The sequence below is a fragment of the Cuculus canorus genome, chromosome 9 (assembly GCF_017976375.1).
Source record: "Cuculus canorus isolate bCucCan1 chromosome 9, bCucCan1.pri, whole genome shotgun sequence".
NCBI lineage: Eukaryota > Metazoa > Chordata > Aves > Cuculiformes > Cuculidae > Cuculus > Cuculus canorus.
In genome coordinates, this window is record NC_071409.1 from 19,970,431 (window position 1) to 19,989,691 (window position 19,261).

Here is a 19,261-nt window from a genome sequence, read left to right on the forward strand (position 1 = left end):
TGCAAATTCATTTTTTTCCCCCCTCTGAAATGAGTGCACCTCCTTGCAAAGACAATGTATCCAACATATGGCAGACTTTCTTTTGCCTATAGTAATAATAACGACTGCTGCTCGTGATGGAGTGTACCACATTAAGCTAATAGCTGTACTCTGGCCAGCAGCAGGAGACAGATTACTACTAGCAGCTTTAAAACAGATGCACAACATTTCATAACCAGGAGAAAATGTGCAGCCATCACATCAGCAAGTACAAAAAGTACTAGAAAGTCTCCTTCTCATTTTAAGAGCTCAGCAGCACACATTAACCTATACAGTTGCTCACACTGGCTCACAAACAGCTAGTGTAAATACCAGAAAAAAAAAAAATAATCTGGCAGCGTTTCCCTGGCTAATATGCTCTTTTTATATTTCCCAAGACAGCTGATGCAGAGCTGCTTTTAGCATACCAGGAGGAATACCCTAATTCACAGGACATCTAAAGAAAAGAGATAATTTGGCCTCAAAAGGTAATTCCATAAATGCTGTACCACCTGGACTCTATTTAATGAGATTTGGAAAGGATTAGGTATTTCACAACAGCCGAGGTCACATCTCTAAATTTTCTATCCTTGACGTCATTAGCAGGGGAAAAAAAGGCACATCACCATATGTACCCCATCACAGAATGAGCTCAAAGGATCACTGGAAGGAGAGACAGTGAAATCCCTCAGAATTTTTACTGAAGACTGCTGAAAGCCAAGTATTCAGGTTTTTATGGGGAGCCTATACAGCCTACTGATTTGCGTGTTCCCTTCTCCACTCATCCAAGATGCTACAAAGCAGCAAAGCCTTCAACTTTTGCTTGTTAGCTCAAAAAGCAAACTTTACTGTTCTTAATTCTGCACGTCCACATGAATTTAGCCCATTAGGAAGGCAGCTATCCTGCCTGCATAGTATACACAAAAGGTGTTGACATTTCACATAAGAGAAAAAGTAACCTTTTCCTTGGCAATGGGAGAGACAGCATCATGTGCAGTATTTGCCATAAGACAGGGAGGTGGGACATGGAAGGCAATTAAGGAGCTTGTAATACGCACTCAACTAGTTCTCCACAAGCTCCTCCAGCAAGGGGAACTGATCGGATGGCAAGGGAACAATTACAGGGTGTTCAAAGGTTCCTTTTTTCTGCAACTGATGGGCATGCCAAAATATATCCTGAAAAGCTCAGAGAATTTATTCCTAATCAAAACAAAAATTGAGAGCAACAAAAGTGTAAAAATGATGCTGTTACCTGTAAATTATCTTGTATTTTCCATCCTTCCCTTTATCCGATAAGGCAACCTCATAGGTACAGGTGTAAGGCAAACCATTGTTGTGTCTATCTGCATTTAGAAGGCCAGTGGGAGGTGACCAGGAAAGTAAAACTGATCTTGCTTGAATATTCGTAACCTATAAAAGAAACATCAGTTACTCTGAATTACAAGAAAAACAGTAGCCTTGTAAGTATTTGTTTTTTGCTCACTTCTCCATAATTGATTTCTTGTAAAAAGAAAATTTCAGAGCTACAGTTGAAAAATAGAGGGTCAGAAATGGTCATCAACAATACAAACAAAAACACAGATTCATGGCCTAAACTGATCTCTAATAGATGAGGAATACAGAGAGATGTTGCCCTGCAGTGAGCTGGCTTATCATTGTCCTAGTGTCCAGCAAAGGACACCTTGCACCATTCTGGAGGTACCTGCTGCCATGACGATTACTAGAAGGGAAGAGGAACTATGTGGAACAAAGACTTAATCCTATAGATTGTTTTGTATGCAATTATTTTTCTAAAGCTTTTATCAGGGAAAGTCTCTAACAGAACTCTGATGGCTTTTTCAGTCATCCTCTTCTTTCTTGTAATTTGAAACAGCAATAATTCAACTGCAAACACAGAAAACCCCAATTCAATCCACAATGTTATGCCAACTCAAAAGCATAAAGGAGAATCATGACAAGTCCAACTTGTCAATTAAAAATCACATCACAAATCAATCACTTTGTGCCCTGAGAGCGAGGCTGAACGTATGTTCTACATTCACTGCTGGGTGCAGCTCTCTAGCAACACCTCAATGTCAGATGGGTGAGGATTCTCTTTTAATAAAATACAGAAAAAACCAGCTCAAAACCCTGATCAAAACAACTTGCTCGCCCCACCAGCACAGCTGTATTCTTCTGGAAACACCCGTCCAAATAGCTCTAGACTGACTGAGCTTGCAGAACTAGCATCGCCTTTCTCACCCAGAGAGCCCGCTGGCACAGTGCCGGAGGCATCGTTCATCAGCTGCACGTACTGAACAGCAGCTTCCCAAAGAACAGCCTGCTGTTAACAAGCCAAGAAAGAAGAAGAAAAAAAAATCCCTCTACAACTATCTCAAAAGAAAAAGAAATAAAAAATAATGACTGTATTTGCTATCTTGGAAAAACAGCACATTTTTATGCATACCTTCTGAAAAAAACCCAGGGAAGCCTCAAAGCCTCCATGACCTGAAGCTCTCTCCACTTTTTGTAGTGAAAACTACTGTGTTTTTCTTTCTAACAGTAGGGAATATGTAAAGAATTTTTTTTTCAGCTAGAGTCCATGAGCATAAGGGTTTATATTCTTTATTAATTTCTCCTACACATCAATTTCACTGGTTCCATTATTTTAACAGATTCTTTCAACAGACAGAGCAAAACATTGCTACTTTAGAAGGTGTAGTAGTTGCGTAATAGGAGGATGCTTAGTTATACATTTGCCACACAGTTATTGAGACAACTGAAACACCTTGCCTACAAACCATTTGGTAATGAAACACTAGGGAGAAGCTTTCAAGGACTGCTTGTTTACAAATACGGCTTCTGGATATCTTTATATAATGGAGCAAGTAGGTAGCTTCTCAGATGAAAACACATTGCTTCCAGCTGAAGATCACTACAACTCTTGTGTGATACCCATATTTCAAGTAGATTCCTTTTCAGCGAGTCATAAATCTGTTTTTACCAGACTGACAAGTAGGTGACACCGCAAAACAGCTCATCGTAACTTAAGAACTGTGCTCTCAAAAGTTAGATTTTAATTTATAGCAGCACACTTAAATCCTGCCAAAAAAAAACAAACCCTTTTTCAACCTAATGTGAAAGAAAAGTTTCAAGACAAGAAGTTTTAAGCGTTATCAAGCTTTTTATTTTTTATGAACATGCAATATCTTGTATAAATTTTCATGGGCCTTCTTGCTCTAGTCACATTTTTCTGATATTATGAAATCAATGTTAGCTTCAAAAGCTTGGACCAGCAAACACTGATACAGGATTATCGGTGTTATATAGATAGCATATAAGAACCCTGAATGATTCAAATAAGACAGATAAGTTAAATTTTTGAGATACATACATATATATGTACGTGAATGAAATTGTGACAAAGCTATTTAGAGCTAAAAGTCTGTAACTTAAATAATATTTTGTTCAGAAAATCCAAAGACTTTCTTTTTTAACACACATTACTAATATGCCAGCTCAGCCCATCAACACGTAGCTTCTTTTATTATGGAAATATGCTTGCATAATTGTTTTTCAAATTCAGACAGACTTGGAGCTGGAGGCATGATATCCTGCCAATGTTCTATTGAGATGTTTTTCTCTATGACTACTCACGAGGACACACGTATATATTCTGTGCATGGCAAGAACTCTGGCCTTTCATGAACTTTAGCAATCTGTAAAAAGTTAGGTCTTTCATACTTTCTTAAAATAAGAGAAAGTATCCTGCAGACTAACCACTAGAAACTGTTTGACTATTATTCTGAAGTCAGTGTGCAGATACTTCCATGCAGAGGATAAAAGTCCAAATGCAGCTGCCAAGCTGCTCCAGCCACACCATGAACTTTTTACTGATCGTGTTCAGCGTGGCTGCTGGCCTGCCTGCCCCGGTGGTGCTACGGACACAGTAACCGCTGGAGAGGTTTAACAATAAACACCAGAAATCATTAAATACAATTCTTTACTACACTTGCTGTGTGTACTCAGTGCAGCTAAATGAGGGGCCACCGCCTGTGTGATAAAAGTCAGAAAAGGCAGATCTACACACTCTCTGGGTACAGCACTGTGCATGTCAGCGCGAGCACTAGGAATGGATTTATTTGTACAGCTAGAGATAAAGCTATCTGCTGCTCAGTCACTAACAGACTCGATATCATGCCATGTTTACCAGCCAAAAGCATATCTCTTCAAAATCTGATTTAATGGCTAAAACCCCTACTTAACTTTAGTGAACTCTTATCTGGAGCAAGGAGCACTAGCTTTGCTGTGAAAAAGAGTAAGTTAAATAAATGGGGTTATGATATGCTGAGAATAACAAGCAGGCAGCTGAAAACGAGCTAAGTAGCTTTAACTTTTGTCACTTACACCTCGGAAAACAAACACCTTTCAAAATACATTGAGCAGTTGAACAGATCTGGACCAGCTCTTTCCATGCTGTAAGGAAAAGCACAGCTAACATCGCAGTGACAGGCTTAACGTGACTACTGAACTTGCACAGATAAATCCTTAGCTGTGAGTAAAAAAAAGGTGTTTTATTCATTGATTGTGCCCTAACTTCACCCAACCAAAATATAAGCAGCCAGAGCACCTCTTCATAAGCTGGGCAGGTAAACCTCTGAGCTGCTTTCCAGTTACCCCGGTCTGTCTCGTCTGTCCCCAGAACTGCTGTGCTCCCTTTGAGCAGGACCGCCTTGGCCTTTTAGCCACAACCTAACAAAAGGTTCTCCCACAAGGAGTTTTGTATGTCTGGTGAAAAGCACAGTTAATTATTTTCTGAAAACTTCTCAGTTTACACAGTAAACGCCTGCTTTCTATGCTATCAAAACTCAGTGGTGTAAATAATTATTTTATAAAAGCCCCTGGGAAAGAATCCCAACTCCTGCACTACTTTAATAAAGTTACAAGACTGATGAATATTGGTCCTTCCCGTCTTTCAGGTAATGAACAATGTTTCTGTACAACTTTAATTATCTTTCAAATTCCGGGTTAGCATTCACAGGCATCGTGTGGTTCGGGTTTTATTGTATGTGTGAGAACTACACTGCAAGCAACATTCATTTAGTCCCTCGAGGGCAACATTTGAAAGACTTGGGGGTCAAATGAATTCACGGTTATTACCAGGTCGAAATTTCGCTTTTCAACTATGGCTCTAATCCTGCAGTTTTAGGCAAAAATCCCAACGATTAAATATGAGTTTGGCCACAGAGTAAATCAGCAGGAGCAGACCGTCTTTTGGGAAGTCAAAGCAGTGCTTGAGCTCTAACTTTGTGGATCTGCAGTGTTTCCCTGCTGGTCCTCCTCCCAGCAGGAGGTGATGTCACCCCAAGCCATCAGCTGCAGCGATGCTGCCCCCCACCACTTCGGAAACCCAGAATCAAGTTTCCCTTCCCTCACTGAGGTATTTGCCTCAGAGATTCCTTACTTTGTCTGTGATAATGTAAATTAAAGGTATATTTCAGTTTAAATAAAAACATGGGGGGGGAAAGCAAAAGGCTTCTTTTAAAATTTTTACTGTCTAATGGATAAAACTGATTAAATTTACAGTTTGGTTATACATCTCTGAAACAGGTAACAACATCCACTATCAAAATCAGACTTCTTAAATTCTTAATTTTAAGTGTGTGCATTTTGTACTTGGAAAGACAAAAGAGACTGTCACATAGAGATCCCTGGACAAGCCAGACTAAACACAGCTCCAAACACTATGATGGCAGTATCTCCTGCAGGAGCTGCTAAGAGGGTTAATCTCTTCCAGATGGCTTCACCTGTACTAAGGGTGGACAGAGCTGCTGACTTGGACACATCAAAGCCACATACTGCAGACACAGCATCTCTCCACTTGCCACCAATTTATTGCTCTGCGCCCTTCCCTTTTAATTATGTCATTTCTTTCTATGCAATTGCTTTTATAGACATGGTTTTATTTTTCATTCATATATTTGTAAGGCTCACCAAGAAATATGTCCCAACTATTTATGCATAATATATTTCTATCAGATATAAAACTAACTATGCACACACACAACCATTCATAGCAATTAATGGTTTGGGAGATTTCTATGAGTTTAATTACTCACAAATGTCAAAGTTACAGAAAGAATAATAGACAATCCCCAGCACCCTCTCACTAAATGTCATTATAATTGAACTAGCATTTGTCATGTTTTACACTTTTTTTCCTACAAAAAGAGATTTCTGTTTTTTAATTAATTCAAGGAAAATTATTTTTGTCTATCTTTAGCTTTTTGCTCCCCTCTGCTTTAAATGCTCTGGTTATGAGAAATCTAATTGCACAGAGCTCAGAATCCTGCAAACTGCTGAAACAGCTTCTCTTCTTACCTCTACAGATACAAGTATGAAATTACACAATTTTTATGTCAGCTCTTCGGATCTTTGTAAAAGGCATCCAGCTGTGGCATTTTACCAGATGAGCAACATCAATACAAAAATATTGACTCATTACGTAGAATAAATTAACCTAACTTTGCGATACTTGCACATTCTTCCCTTCTGATCTCCCAGAAACTGTCCTCTCAAGTTTTTAGCTCAGTATTGTCACTTGTCTCTAAATGAAATAAAGCAACTTTCCTCTCGTAAACAGAAACTCAGGCTGCAGCCCCTGGTGTTTATCGTCTCTGCAAGCCTGGGTTGGAGTCTGGCTGGCTTTGAACCTGTGTTTGTAGATGCCACGACAGTAGGATCCAACACCTACCGACTGAGCAATTTAAGACCCAACACCCTCTGTATTTTTTCAGAACAAAAGCATCGGAGAGTAGATCCTACAAATAAAACTCAGCCTGTGCTCACACCTGCCTCTCCCTGAGCTCTGTCACTTCTGCTTCTAAGGAACGACCACCCACCCCATCGTGCTTCCACTGCAGAATTTCTTTACCTCAGCCTCTATCAGCTACTATCCAGCGTGATCTTCAGATAAGATTCCCAACTGGGTTTTGTATGGTTGGTGTTTGTTTATTTCCTTATTTCTTTACTAGCTTTCCACTTGGCCAGAGAATGGCCTGAGCCCTGACAGAGGAAAGGAGGTAAAACTCCCAAAGAACAGCCCTCTGCCTCATGACTGCTTTTTTCAAGTGCTTGTTTGAACCATTCATTTAGATTCACAATACCCTTCTGGTTTTCATTTGACACACCAAACTAGAAAACTGTCACAATCAAAGGGCTTACAACCAGATTTATTAACAACCTTACCTGACTATGGTCGCACCCAGCATGGTGATTCAATTTCCATTACAATTCACACACTTTTATGGCTCAGGCTATCTTACAATATATCAATTGCCATTGAATAATAGAATTAGCTTAATTTAATAATGATTATAGACAAATTGCTCATGACAAATAAAATTAAACCCAGGGGAGATGGAGTAGGAGCAATGTAAATCACTACAGTATGAATACTGGGAGTTGTCCTCCAGAAACAGGTCACTGATGCAACTTCTGTACTGGGCAGAGCCTACAAACAGCTACAAGCATAAAAGATGCTTCAAATCTATAACCCCCCAAAAGACAGATATACTTATGACTTAGATATATACAGCAATCACAGTCTAGGTAAGGAAAAAATTCAGTGGTACTCCCTTGTGAAATCATCAGCATGCTCTCACACAATCTACTTATCATATTGGCTATTTTTCGTGTGTTTACATATGTCTGGTGGTATTTTGGGGGTCACATACCTGTGGTTTCTCCATTCCGGAAAGAATGTCTTGAACTCTTTTTGTTTCTGAATCAAATTCTGTAAAATAGAGAATGTAGAAATAGGAAAAAAAAATAAATGACCAAAATTAAAACAAAAAAAGTCAGCTATGTCAATAATCCTTCAGGAATTTGTAAATAGGAGAGACATTACCTGTACACGAACATCAGCTGTTTCGCTCTTGTGAAGCCAAGTTAGGCAGATACACGGATATATTAACAACATTGTAAAAAGAAAAAGGAGGGAATGAAACTTCCAGTAATGCAGATATTCAGAAAGGTGCGATTTTTTGTAGAAATGTCCTCTACAAACAATGTTATTAATTAGAATTTGCTTTCACAGAGCAAAACTATCCTATTTCCAAAGCTTAGTTGTGGAAAAGGCCCAGGGGTGTCTCGAGCTCAATTACTGCTGAACCTCCTCCTGGTTTGTTAAACAGAGACATGCTTACTCCAGCAGCTGTAAAGCTGGGCTAACCACCTGCTTGCCAGAGCATCGGGCTGCTCAAGGGGATGAGCATATTTGCCCCATGCAGGGAGCACCCAGCCAAGCCTCAGTACCCACCCTACAGCTACTTGTACCTAAACGCTGATATTGCGTAATGCTCAAAGCTCTTTTTAAGGCCACCTTTCAACTATGGAGGTACTAAAGTCATGGCAGGCTAATTCTGATCCCTGACTAGCAGTAATCCATCCTCCCTTCCCACATTTGGCACAGCAGCTCTTACAAGGGCTACATACGGTGTTAGCACTGGGCAGGGTGCAAAATGCTTCCCCTAAATTAGACACAGAAGGTGCTGCGGAGGCGATCATCAGCCATGGAATCAGCTTTTTCCCAATCCTCCAAAAAAGTCTCGAGGTAAAACATCAGCTTAGAGTAATGAGGTGACACAAAGCAGCTTTATTCCTTTTGGACCACAGCACAGAGAGGCCTCACTTTCCACTACACTATTCTCTAACAAAAACCAGGAACATATTTTTTTCCTGGGTTTGGTGGGGTTTTTTTTGGTTTTTTTTATTTTTTATTTTTTAAATGTTAATATAAAAAAAAGTTTGCTCACCAAAGTAGAAGAATCCATTGCACCTAAAGACCACTACAAAAAGCATACAATTTTGGCATAGGAAGCAAAAATATTAATGAACAAAAGCTGGTAAGATCAGATCAACAGTTTTCACAAATGATTCCCCCAAAGCCTGACCTAATTCTTGTAGCCCAAGAATGTGTCTTTATTTTTGTCTGTGACCTGCTTTAAAGAAAGTACATCTTTTTAAAAATTCCATGTGCTTGGCTGCCAGAAAATCAAATTGGCTGAATGCTGATGGCAGAACTCCAGAGTAAATGCCCATCTCCCCTACAAGAATGCACCTTGGTGTTGAGTTGGAATGACAGATCTCCTGCTCCAAGCATTCGTTTTAGTCTCAGCCACTTGGAAAAGAACAGAGTAGTAATAATTCAGAGGAAGGGGAGGACAGCACAATTGTTTTCTTTGACAGCAGATAAACCTTAGAGTGTGTTATCAAGTGTACAAACTGTCAGGATTTAGCCAGCATAACACTGCCTTGAAAACTATACAGATGGACTAAAACTGCTAAGGAAAAGGTTGAGATGCTGGCCCAAGTGAGAATGTCAACAAAGTTCGGGGTGATTCAGAGTTTGGGGTTCCTTTCAGCAGCAGTACAAAAGTAGCACTGCATCACAAAAGCTTGGTTCCAGAATTGGAAACTGTGGAGGTCCTGTAGGCTTATCTTGAAAGGATGCTAATCAGAAGCAGCTTCTGCAGCTACAGAGTGTAACAAAAATGCTGCTACTATTTTATTGAAAGTTTATGGTTATTATGTCACCCCTAATTACAACCCCCAGAAGCTAAGCATGAATCATTCTCGACCTTAAATCCCAGACATGTGGACTGAATTTGCTTTCCCCTCTCTGCTTTCTAGCAAGGATGCTATCTGTGTCACAACGAAGTAGGAGAGGAAAATCAACCCTGAAGCCCAAATCAATCTCACTTCCCTCTCCTGTGAAAAACGATCACTTTGTACAGTAACTAAGCCCTCTGACCCTTGCTGGTCAGGGCTGAAGGTTCAAACTGCTCCAAATACAGGAAGTGACTTTAAGACCCAAGGGACTTGGGGATATCCCATAAATGAATCAGGAAAGAAAGCAAGCACTTCAGTCAGACTTCTCAGTGAAGACTAAGGAATTCTTTTCATATTGGCTCCCCAAATATGCAGCTTGTTCACAAGGAGAAGGCTCTGAGTACCAGATACACTGTAGTTTTGAGTTATTGAGGACATGTGGATATTTACGTGGACAACGTGGAAATTTATGCCACCAAGAACTCATACAGATAAACTAGAGGTGGAAAAAGAGGAGTCTTCTTCAAAGATCTTGGAGAAAAAGGGAATGAGACACACACAGACCTAAGGAGGACAATGTAGTGCAAAAAAATTAAGAATTTATTTTAAATTTGAGTAAGAGATGGGCCCTGGATCACAATTTCTAGAAAATAAGATGCATAAGATGCTGCATGTATGCTGACCAACTATGTCAGATATACGCCATGCTGAACCTCCCGAGTGTTCATAGCTCAGACTGGGCAGGTCCAATTGATGATTTACACGTGTGGGATGCACACTCCAACTGCTTCACACCCACAAAGCTAAGCTGATGGATCCCATGCCACTGTTTTGCTAAAGCCATGAATCATTTTACAAGAACAGCAGCGAAGAAAGTCCATAGTAAAGAGTGCCCTTTCACCACACGCTTTGAAATCACTGTAGCGTATGGAAAGGACAGTGTATGCCTTAGAGCCTCGCAAGGAATTGAAACTGAAAAAAACCCACTCTTGAATAATAGGTAATGCCCTGTGAAAATAGAGCAAATGTAAAATTTAAGGCAGAAAGCAATAAATATGCATAGTGATGTCTAAAACATCACCAGAGATGATAGCTCAGCTTGGAAGGGTACCTCGGGAGATGTCATCAAGGCCAAACTCTGTCTGAAAGAGGAAAGAAAAGAGCGCAAAACTGCCTCATGGAAAAACTTGTTAATAAGACTGAACCCAACCATTTTGGGAGCGAGAAAGTAGCTTACAGAATTGTCACCTTCTTACAGTATTTCAAATACTTAATTTCCCATTTCATGAGCTATAAAAAAATCTGAGGCTTCTATGGATGGTTGCTCTCCTTTCAGTAACAAACAATTATTCACAGTCTCCTGAGCTAGCCCAACCTAAGGAGAATGAGACTTGCTGTGAACCCCTCCCTCAGCAGGAAGCTGGTCTTACCTGCCAATCTCTCATAACACATTACACATCAAGCTCAACATCTTTCTCCCAAGCGAACAAAGACCTGAAATCCTTCTAAAATAGAAATGATAGAACAGAAAAAAACCTCTCTCATATGGTCTATGCTGATAATATAGAATTGGTGAAAAGCTATTTTTCACATCTCACTATTACTATTACTCATCAGCCACTGAGGACTCTTCTACTAGATTAACTCACTGGAGCATTTAGGGATGAGGAGCATGAGAGTTTCCCAGATATCACAGATGCAGTTGCAATAAGGTGAAGAGGGAAAGGAGGAAGGAAAGGGGAAGCCTTGATGTAAAACAGGAGAACAAATTCTGAAAAATTACCTACAACAGGTCAGGAAAGGTGATAGGTGGCTGGGCACGATTCACCTATTTAGCACTGGCTGTCTTTGAATAACAGACAGCTGGTTTATTTTTAAATCTTTGTCCCTTCCTCCCTCTTTCCCAGCTAACTGAGCACCAAGTATCTGACATGAACACACAAAAGTTCTACACATCAAGCCGCCAAAGTTAGCACTGGGGCTTGCAGACAATAAGCAGACATGCGCTGCTTTCCTTTGCCATTGGGAACACAAGTTCAGTCACGTCAAGGAAGAGCCCAACTAACACTTCGGGTCATTGTCCCGTTGTAACTTTTCTTCTCAACATCTGTTCCCACATCTGTCATGGCAAAACTCTTCCTGCTAGGAGGAAGGTGGGGGTGGGGATGAATTCCTTGTAAATGCCCAGTGAGGTCCTATGAGGGACAGTACAAAAATCTGAGTTATCCTGTAGATCTCTGTATCTAAGAGGCATTATAGCTGTCCCAAGCTGCTGCATTAGGTTCCCATTCCAGGGCTGTGGGTTATTTGGATCCAATGTTTCAGACTAGCTTTAATAGCAGAGAAGCCAGCTGTAAGACCTGGACCACATCTCAGTTTATAATTTGGTCATCTCCCTTTCCTTCAGAGTTCTGGGTCATAACCAAAACTCCACAGATACAACCAAGAATAAATGCTCCAAAAATTTAAATACTTCCCCAGCAGATGTTTGGTGCTATCAGGGTTTCAATGCTAAGTCTGGCTGAACTAAAGGCTTTTATTATATGCTTCTGTTATCCTATATCTATGTTCCTTTCTGCAAGTAGAGTAAAAATATGATTTTCAGACCTTTCCAACCATACTTTTGAACAACAAGCACAGCTTCAAAAAAACAAGAAAAAGAGAAAACCTTCTTATTTCAAGGTAAGTTTGAATTTTCCATGAATAGTTTGCACGCTTGCATGAACAGCAGCTGTGTATATAAATGGTTTTAAACAGCTAAAAGCTCTAAACTAATTAAGATGTTCCCATTGCAAATACAAATTTTAGGTTTGTTCTGCATTCTTTCCTTCAGAGAGGAAAAGGTCCAGCTCAAGACTTAGCTTCTGGCCACAGAAAGTATTTACTGTTTCAACAGCCCTTCCATTCCAAGGGAATGACATCAGCACTAGCACTTTGCAAACTTTTTGTCTAATTCTCAAGGAGAGCCCTATGCTCACAGATATGCCAGTCATAACATGACATGCTTTCTCCGAATTTGTTCCAGATTTATTGGGGCTGTGACTGGCTTTAATGCTAGGAAGGATCTTTTATCAGTCACGTACAGCACAACCTGCAATTCGCAAGAAAATGAACTCTTCAAAACACAGCCCAGCTCCTTTGTGAACTCCCTGCTGGCGTCAAAGCTTACGACACAAAGATCACACACAGGCATTTTCATTTCAGAGAAGTGTAGAAATATATATTAAAAAAATCCTTGTACAAGAATAAACCTAAAACTGTAGATGCCATACTGCAGCTGAGTCACAGAAACCAGGACCAGAGGGAATGTGACACGGTCAGAGTCCATCTTCCTACACTGAAACACGATCATCTATACCTAAGCCATTCCTCAGGGACATCTGCCTAGCTTTTTTTTTTAAAAAAAAAAAAGAAAAAATAAATAACCTCCTGCCTCATGATCATAGCAATCTCAAAACTTCCTTGGCTGGGCAATTTACTACAGTATCTAACTCTCTTCATCACTGGGAAGATTATCTCCTCAACTTTCCCTGCTGCACCTTATTCCTGCACATCCACTGCAGGTGAGCTCAACACCACTGTCTTTGTTAAAAACCTTTCACATATTTGAAGGCATTTCTTATCTTTAAATGAAGCAAGCTCGTTTCTTTCATACCTGTATTCATCACAGATCCCACTTACTGCAGTCCTTTGGAATGTTTTTCAAATTGGTCTCCATCCCTCTGAAGATGCAGGAGCAGCCCTGGCCACCACACTCCAGCTGAAGCACTAGCAGCACCAACCAAGGAGCAACATCTTACCCATTTGCAGAGCTTCATTTGAGGTATTTTTCTCTTTTTTTTTTTCTCTGTAGTCTGCTATACCTCTCAGAATTACAGTGCAGAAAAAATAACCAGGTTTCTGAAGAACTGGCTGAAACACAGTACTTTGCTCTTGTCTTGATCAAACATTCTTTCAAGGCCATTTGAGCTCTCTTGCTGTCTCATCCCCGTCCCCATTCCCTCACCCTTAACCCACCAATCACTCTCAACCCTATCAAAGCCTGATATGGACTATAGTCTAATAATCATCAATCCTTATTCCATCCTTCAGATCCTTAACAAAAATATTGAATAAAATTAGACCTAGGATAGATTCCTGCCAAATCCAGTTGGATGCACCTTTCCAGTTTGCCAGGGAGGCAGTCTGGGGCAGGACAGGGTCACAGATAAACCGCAGGGCTATGTGCTGACAGATGTAATACTGAGATGAGCAAATCCAGTGTCACACTGAAAACCCTGTGCTATATGCAACTTTTCTCGGCACCACTTCCATAATGGGCAAAACAGGGAGCCCTTTGGAATAAAAAACTTGTGAATGAAATATTTATATTCAAAACAGTCAATCACATTATGCTAAAGTATAACTCAGCAAGAAACATTAAGCCTAAAAATACCTGGATGAGATTTCTAAATATTAACTACTTCAAGTTTCTGCTAATTACATTAAAGCTAATAAAATCACTAATGATAAAACACAAACACAGCTCGCATGTCACAGAATCACTAGGTTGGAAAAGACCTCCAGGATCATCGAGTCCAACCATTCCTATCAACCACTAAACCATGAACCTCAGCATCTCATCCATCCATCTTTTAAACACCTCCAGGGATGGTGACTCCATCCCCTCTCTGGGCAGCCTCTGCCAGTGCCCAATGATCCTTTCTGTGAAAAACTTTTTTTCTTATGTCCAGTCTGAACCTCCCTGGTAGAGAGATTGACATCATCCAACTTCAAGATCTAATCACTGAAATATGTTCTAATTTTTAAAAATTTGCTGCGTGTGAGCATCTCACATAAGTTTACCATTTCTAAAGCCTTCCCACTGTCACTGTTTTAATTCTCCTGCTAAAATGCTTTACTTGATATCTATGAGCTTATCTTTCAGTATTTGATCTTAAAGACTGAGTCACATGTAGGTAGCAAAAAAAAATAAAAATCAAGCCACATCCTACATAACTGAAGGCAAACAAAACAAAAACTCTGCATAAACCCCAGAAACTTAAGCTTTCAGATCTCAAATAAGAAAAAAAAAGAAAATCTCTAGCCATTCTGACTCACTGGGACATAAAGCAAAGGATAACTGAAGTGTTTGCCTCAACATCAGTGTAATCGAGGCATGAATTTAATCATTTGTTTCAAAGATTTTCAGGCTATATCTATTAACCTGCTAATTTTACCTTTACTGCTTCAGCATCCAACTGTCAATGGGGCAGGATACTCCAAAATACCTGGAGAGCACATTCACATCAAGTGATTTGTCTCCTGCTTCAAGCCAGCCCTCTTTAACAAAAGATATCTGCTAGCACATGGATAAGCATCAGATGTTTTCACATCAAGCAGTTGTAGAAGCACTTGGATGGACAGAACAAAGTCACCGCTGCTATAATATGTTTTAAAAATAAACATAAGTGCATTCAATCCTCCCTATCCCCCAGTTTTGCTTTGATGTATATTTTTCTTTGGGACGGAATAAGGAAAATGAGATCAGTAGTATCCTACAGGGGAAAAAAAATGCTGGATGCAAGGGACAAATGGAGCCTAAGTGACATGTTGGGTTTATTTTTCCTCTGCTTCTTTGCTGCTACCGCTGGAAGACAGCAAAAACAACTCCTACTTTATTGGCTGAAGATCTGAGTGAATTCCTACTGTGAACACGCCGTTGGTCCATTAGAAGGCAGAAAAGGGCTTTCTTAGTAAAATATAGCAACCTCCCATCTCTATCACATACATTTTACATCTTAAGAAAGTGCTTTGTACATCTCACAAAGAAGATAACAGAGGCAATGCACTGCATATGGCTGCAGCCGGCTGGTTTTGAAGGAACACCAAATTAAACAACAACATAACCCACAGACACAGAGAAAGCCCAAGCTGAATCTCCTGGAACAACAAACCGCTTACACACATGACCTCTTCTTGGAGTGCTCTCTTTTGTATTTTTGACTTGCTTTAGCCTATTTTCTGTGTCATAGTTTTTATTTTTTTTCCTATTTATTTTCAGCAGCTTCCCTTTTGCTATCATATAACAGCAGCTGGCCTCTACGTGGGTTTGAGAAGACAGCAAAAGCTTTGCAGACAAACAAGGGCTAACTCGCAGGCTGCCACAGGCAGTGGCCATCCCTCTGTCCTTTCGTCAAGCGTGCTTTTAAAACCAGCACAGCTGATTCATATAGAAGTAGCTAACCAAGAGTAACTATTTCAAATTCTCTTGATTTTTATTAGCATAATTTCAATGCTACAGGCTGCTGTTTCAAAGCGCTTTTCTAAATTGTGTTGGCATAGGCAAAACTCCTGTTTGAGTAGGCAGGCAAGCATCCATGTGTGCGAGACAGGTGGAGATACGCCATGTGGGAAAGCCTCCTCATTCTGGCAAACCCTCCTATGCGTGACAGATATTAAAAACGTTTAATCTTCGCAGCTAAAAGTATTGATGCTCTCAAGCTTGGTCTAAAGCTCTTCTCGTTCCAGAGATACAGCAGGTCCACCTTTTGGTCCAGGAGGGCACACAGCACTGCTCCATAGGCTGCATGCTGAGTTTGCCCCAGAAAGCACAGGAGCTCAATGCCATGAGTCACATCATATAGACAGACTTTGGAAGTAAGTTTTCCTTCTCTAGTCTTGTCCCTTTGACGTAAGCATTAGGTATTGCTGTCCCTTAACCCACGGCAGTTCACCAAGTGCAGTACTGAAGACTGAAGTAAATGGTTAAAAATAAAAAAAATGCGCAATTTCTTTCCAATTAAGGAATGATTTTAATCAATCACTGTCCCTTCCTCCACTTTGCTTAAGGCACAGGAAGGTGCCTAAAGACTGCTGAGAGAACTGTAATAATGTGGGGTTATTTGTTTTAAACAAGCACTACCTCTCCTCTTGGCTTCCTTGACTTTTTCCTGTTCTCTGTTGTTTCTGATTTGGACTTACAGCAGCTACATGTATTTGTATTTGATACACCTTTCCAAAACATTCTTTTCTACCTATTCTTCTAGTTTATAAGCTGCCTACCTGCTGTTGTCATTAATGCCTTTCACGTCTAACAAGAAGAAATTTTTTTGGTTTAACAAGGAGACTGAAATGCCCTCCGAAGATTTTCCTGGAGCTCCTGACTCCCACTTTCCAGGTAAAAACCTGATATTACATTCCCGCTACAAACTCTGCCAAACCCTAAACTTCCTAAATACAACAAAGTTCTTCAAACTTCTCACGGTTTTCTACAACAGTTGAGATGTGTGGCATTGCCTTACTCTCAATTCCTTTCATTTATTCGTGTACTGCTTCATGCTTTCCCCCTCTCAGTTTTCCCCATTCCCTGTCGCTTCAGCCTGTGTGACTGCCTGTCTGTCCGGCCTTCGTTAGTATTCAAGAGCCAGGGTACAACCTGGCACAGCAGCCTCCGGCAGCCCTCCAAGTCTGATGAACCAGGCATACATTCAAAAGGAGACGTAACTTCGGCAAAGATCACCACCTTACTATTACTATGACCCTGGGCTGCCACAAGTGATGTGGCCATAAAAGACCACAAGTTCCTTCAGCCCAAGGGAGGAGGAGGAGGGGAGGGATAACTGTGTGGCCAAGATACCCACGCTCCTTAAAATGTGAAAGGCCTCAATAGCGACTTAAAAGGATGGCTGATGCCAGCTGTGAAATGACATTATCTGGCATTTACAGAAGCAAGATTTCCTCTCAGAAACAAAAGGCTCCCTTCAATCATGGCAACTGACTCTCGGCTGCCAGCCTGAGCCCCACAAATGCAAAGAGTAAAAGCAGTCTCGCAACTCCTCTTTACACTCATGAATAGCACAAGTTTGAGAGCAACAAAAATTACTGTCCTCTCTTCCCAGCCTGGTCACCGATGCTGTGTCGTATCCCACCACCAGCTTGAGAAGCAGTGGATAGCATAGGCATGTCTCTACCACTGTCTGCCCTCCCTGCTGAGACAGCAAGCAGGTTCTCCCATGGCAGAGAAGATTCCTGCATCCTCTAAGAACTGAGTTGGGAGGCACAGTCCCTATCACATATAGGTTTTGACAAGTCTCCAGGGTCACCATTCTAGGGTTTTAAATCCTGTGATTGCTGCCCTGTGCCAATCAGGAAATATTTTACTTTGAAATGCTGTCTCCACTGCAGGGGGACAATGGCAGCAGTACTGAACCCAAAATAAAACTTACTTTTTCAAAAGACCTTCAAAAATACAAGCATATGAAAATCAGCCAATAAAAGCCTTTGATAATGTGCCCGTTACACACAATAATAGCATTTTCCTGATCAAACACAAAACTAGCAAAATAACCTGCAAAACTGCATATCTGCACAGGAAAACAATCAGACAGCACAGCTGAAACAGACTCCCCATAGGAGCTCCAAACTTGGTTGGGATTAAACAGAGCTCCTCAGCCAAAGTTAACAACTTCTTTGGCAATGAACCTTGTAAAGCCACCAAGTTTGCTACAACAATATGAAGGCCGCAGAGCACTTCTCCAGTGCAGAGGCATATGGTTGCCCATTACAGCCTAAGCATCTTTTAAGAAAATAATCACAAGTAACTCCTCAACCTCCCGTGAATTAAAGCAGTATTAAAGGAGAAACGTCTTCTTTAGATTTCATAGTAGGCAATGAAAAGTGCTTTGGGACGGTAGGCTTCAGCGATAACCCCCTACTTCACTCTCAACAACAAAGTCAGAATGAGATATTTACCTTTACAGCAAAGTAGGCAGCTAAAACTTGCATTAAAAACAGGATAAAAGCAGAAAATGTGTCAGCTTTTCGTTGTTCTTGATTTTGCCTTAATATTTATGTTAAAGTAGAAACTTTGATTCTAGGCACTACTCAAACTACTGAGTGTTTTTAAAAGAGGTTAAGATTCTGCAGGAAAAGTGTGTTGTTAGGAAAAAATATCAACCCAAATTATAATGCTTGAAATACGAAGCTTTTCCATAAAGACTGCACTGGGATTTCTCACTGTCAACCTAGTGAATGGCTGCACAGTCACAATATTTTTTGTATGAACCCCAGGCTAGCTTTTCTGTTACTGATGTAAATTACTGACCTCTTTTTCCAGATGAAAGCTATGAGATAATCAAATTGAAATGAGTGGTGGGGGAGATCATAGCAATCCAGGAAAAGAAAGAACACTTTTTTCTTTCCACTCAGCCCAGGCACCACAGCTTAGAAATGGGGAGGAGTTTACACTCTCCTCTTTAAATCAACCCAGAAATAAGTTATCTTCCTCATGACAGGTGACAATCAACTTCCTTGACTAGTCCCAGTGTAAATTGTTTTGCAGTCAAGTATGAATGATGAACTATGACTATGTGAGCTAAAATTAATATTAAACAGAACATTTAATAAAGATCAGGTGCTGAATTCCTATAATGCAAAAGTAGAAGGCTGACGCGATGTTATCAGTGCCCTCCCATGCCTGTGATGTGAAGAGCACACTCAAGAGTGTTTAAAAAACCTGATCTATAAATGCCTGTACCAACTAACCACTAGTGAGCTGGAAGGACTGCCAGTGTAATCATCAGTCCTGTAAGGAATAAGGGCAACATACAACCTTGGATATTTGCACTACTTGTTTTGTCACTGAGAATCCTTCTGAATATTTAAAATATTT

At 40.4% G+C, this 19,261-nt stretch overlaps 1 protein-coding gene across 2 annotated transcripts in view; it reads right to left on the reverse strand.

Annotated features, from left to right (window-relative positions):
- FNDC3B (fibronectin type III domain containing 3B) overlaps positions 1–19,261 on the reverse strand; it is a 198,013-nt gene that overhangs the window by 64,109 nt on the left and 114,643 nt on the right. For both annotated transcript variants that reach the window (XM_054074615.1, XM_054074617.1), the window contains exons 7-8: positions 7,734–7,792; positions 1,271–1,428 (exon numbers count right to left, since the gene is read on the reverse strand). In XM_054074615.1, the coding sequence (XP_053930590.1) occupies positions 1,271–1,428; positions 7,734–7,792 (217 nt within the window). The remainder of the gene's footprint in view (positions 1–1,270; positions 1,429–7,733; positions 7,793–19,261) is intronic.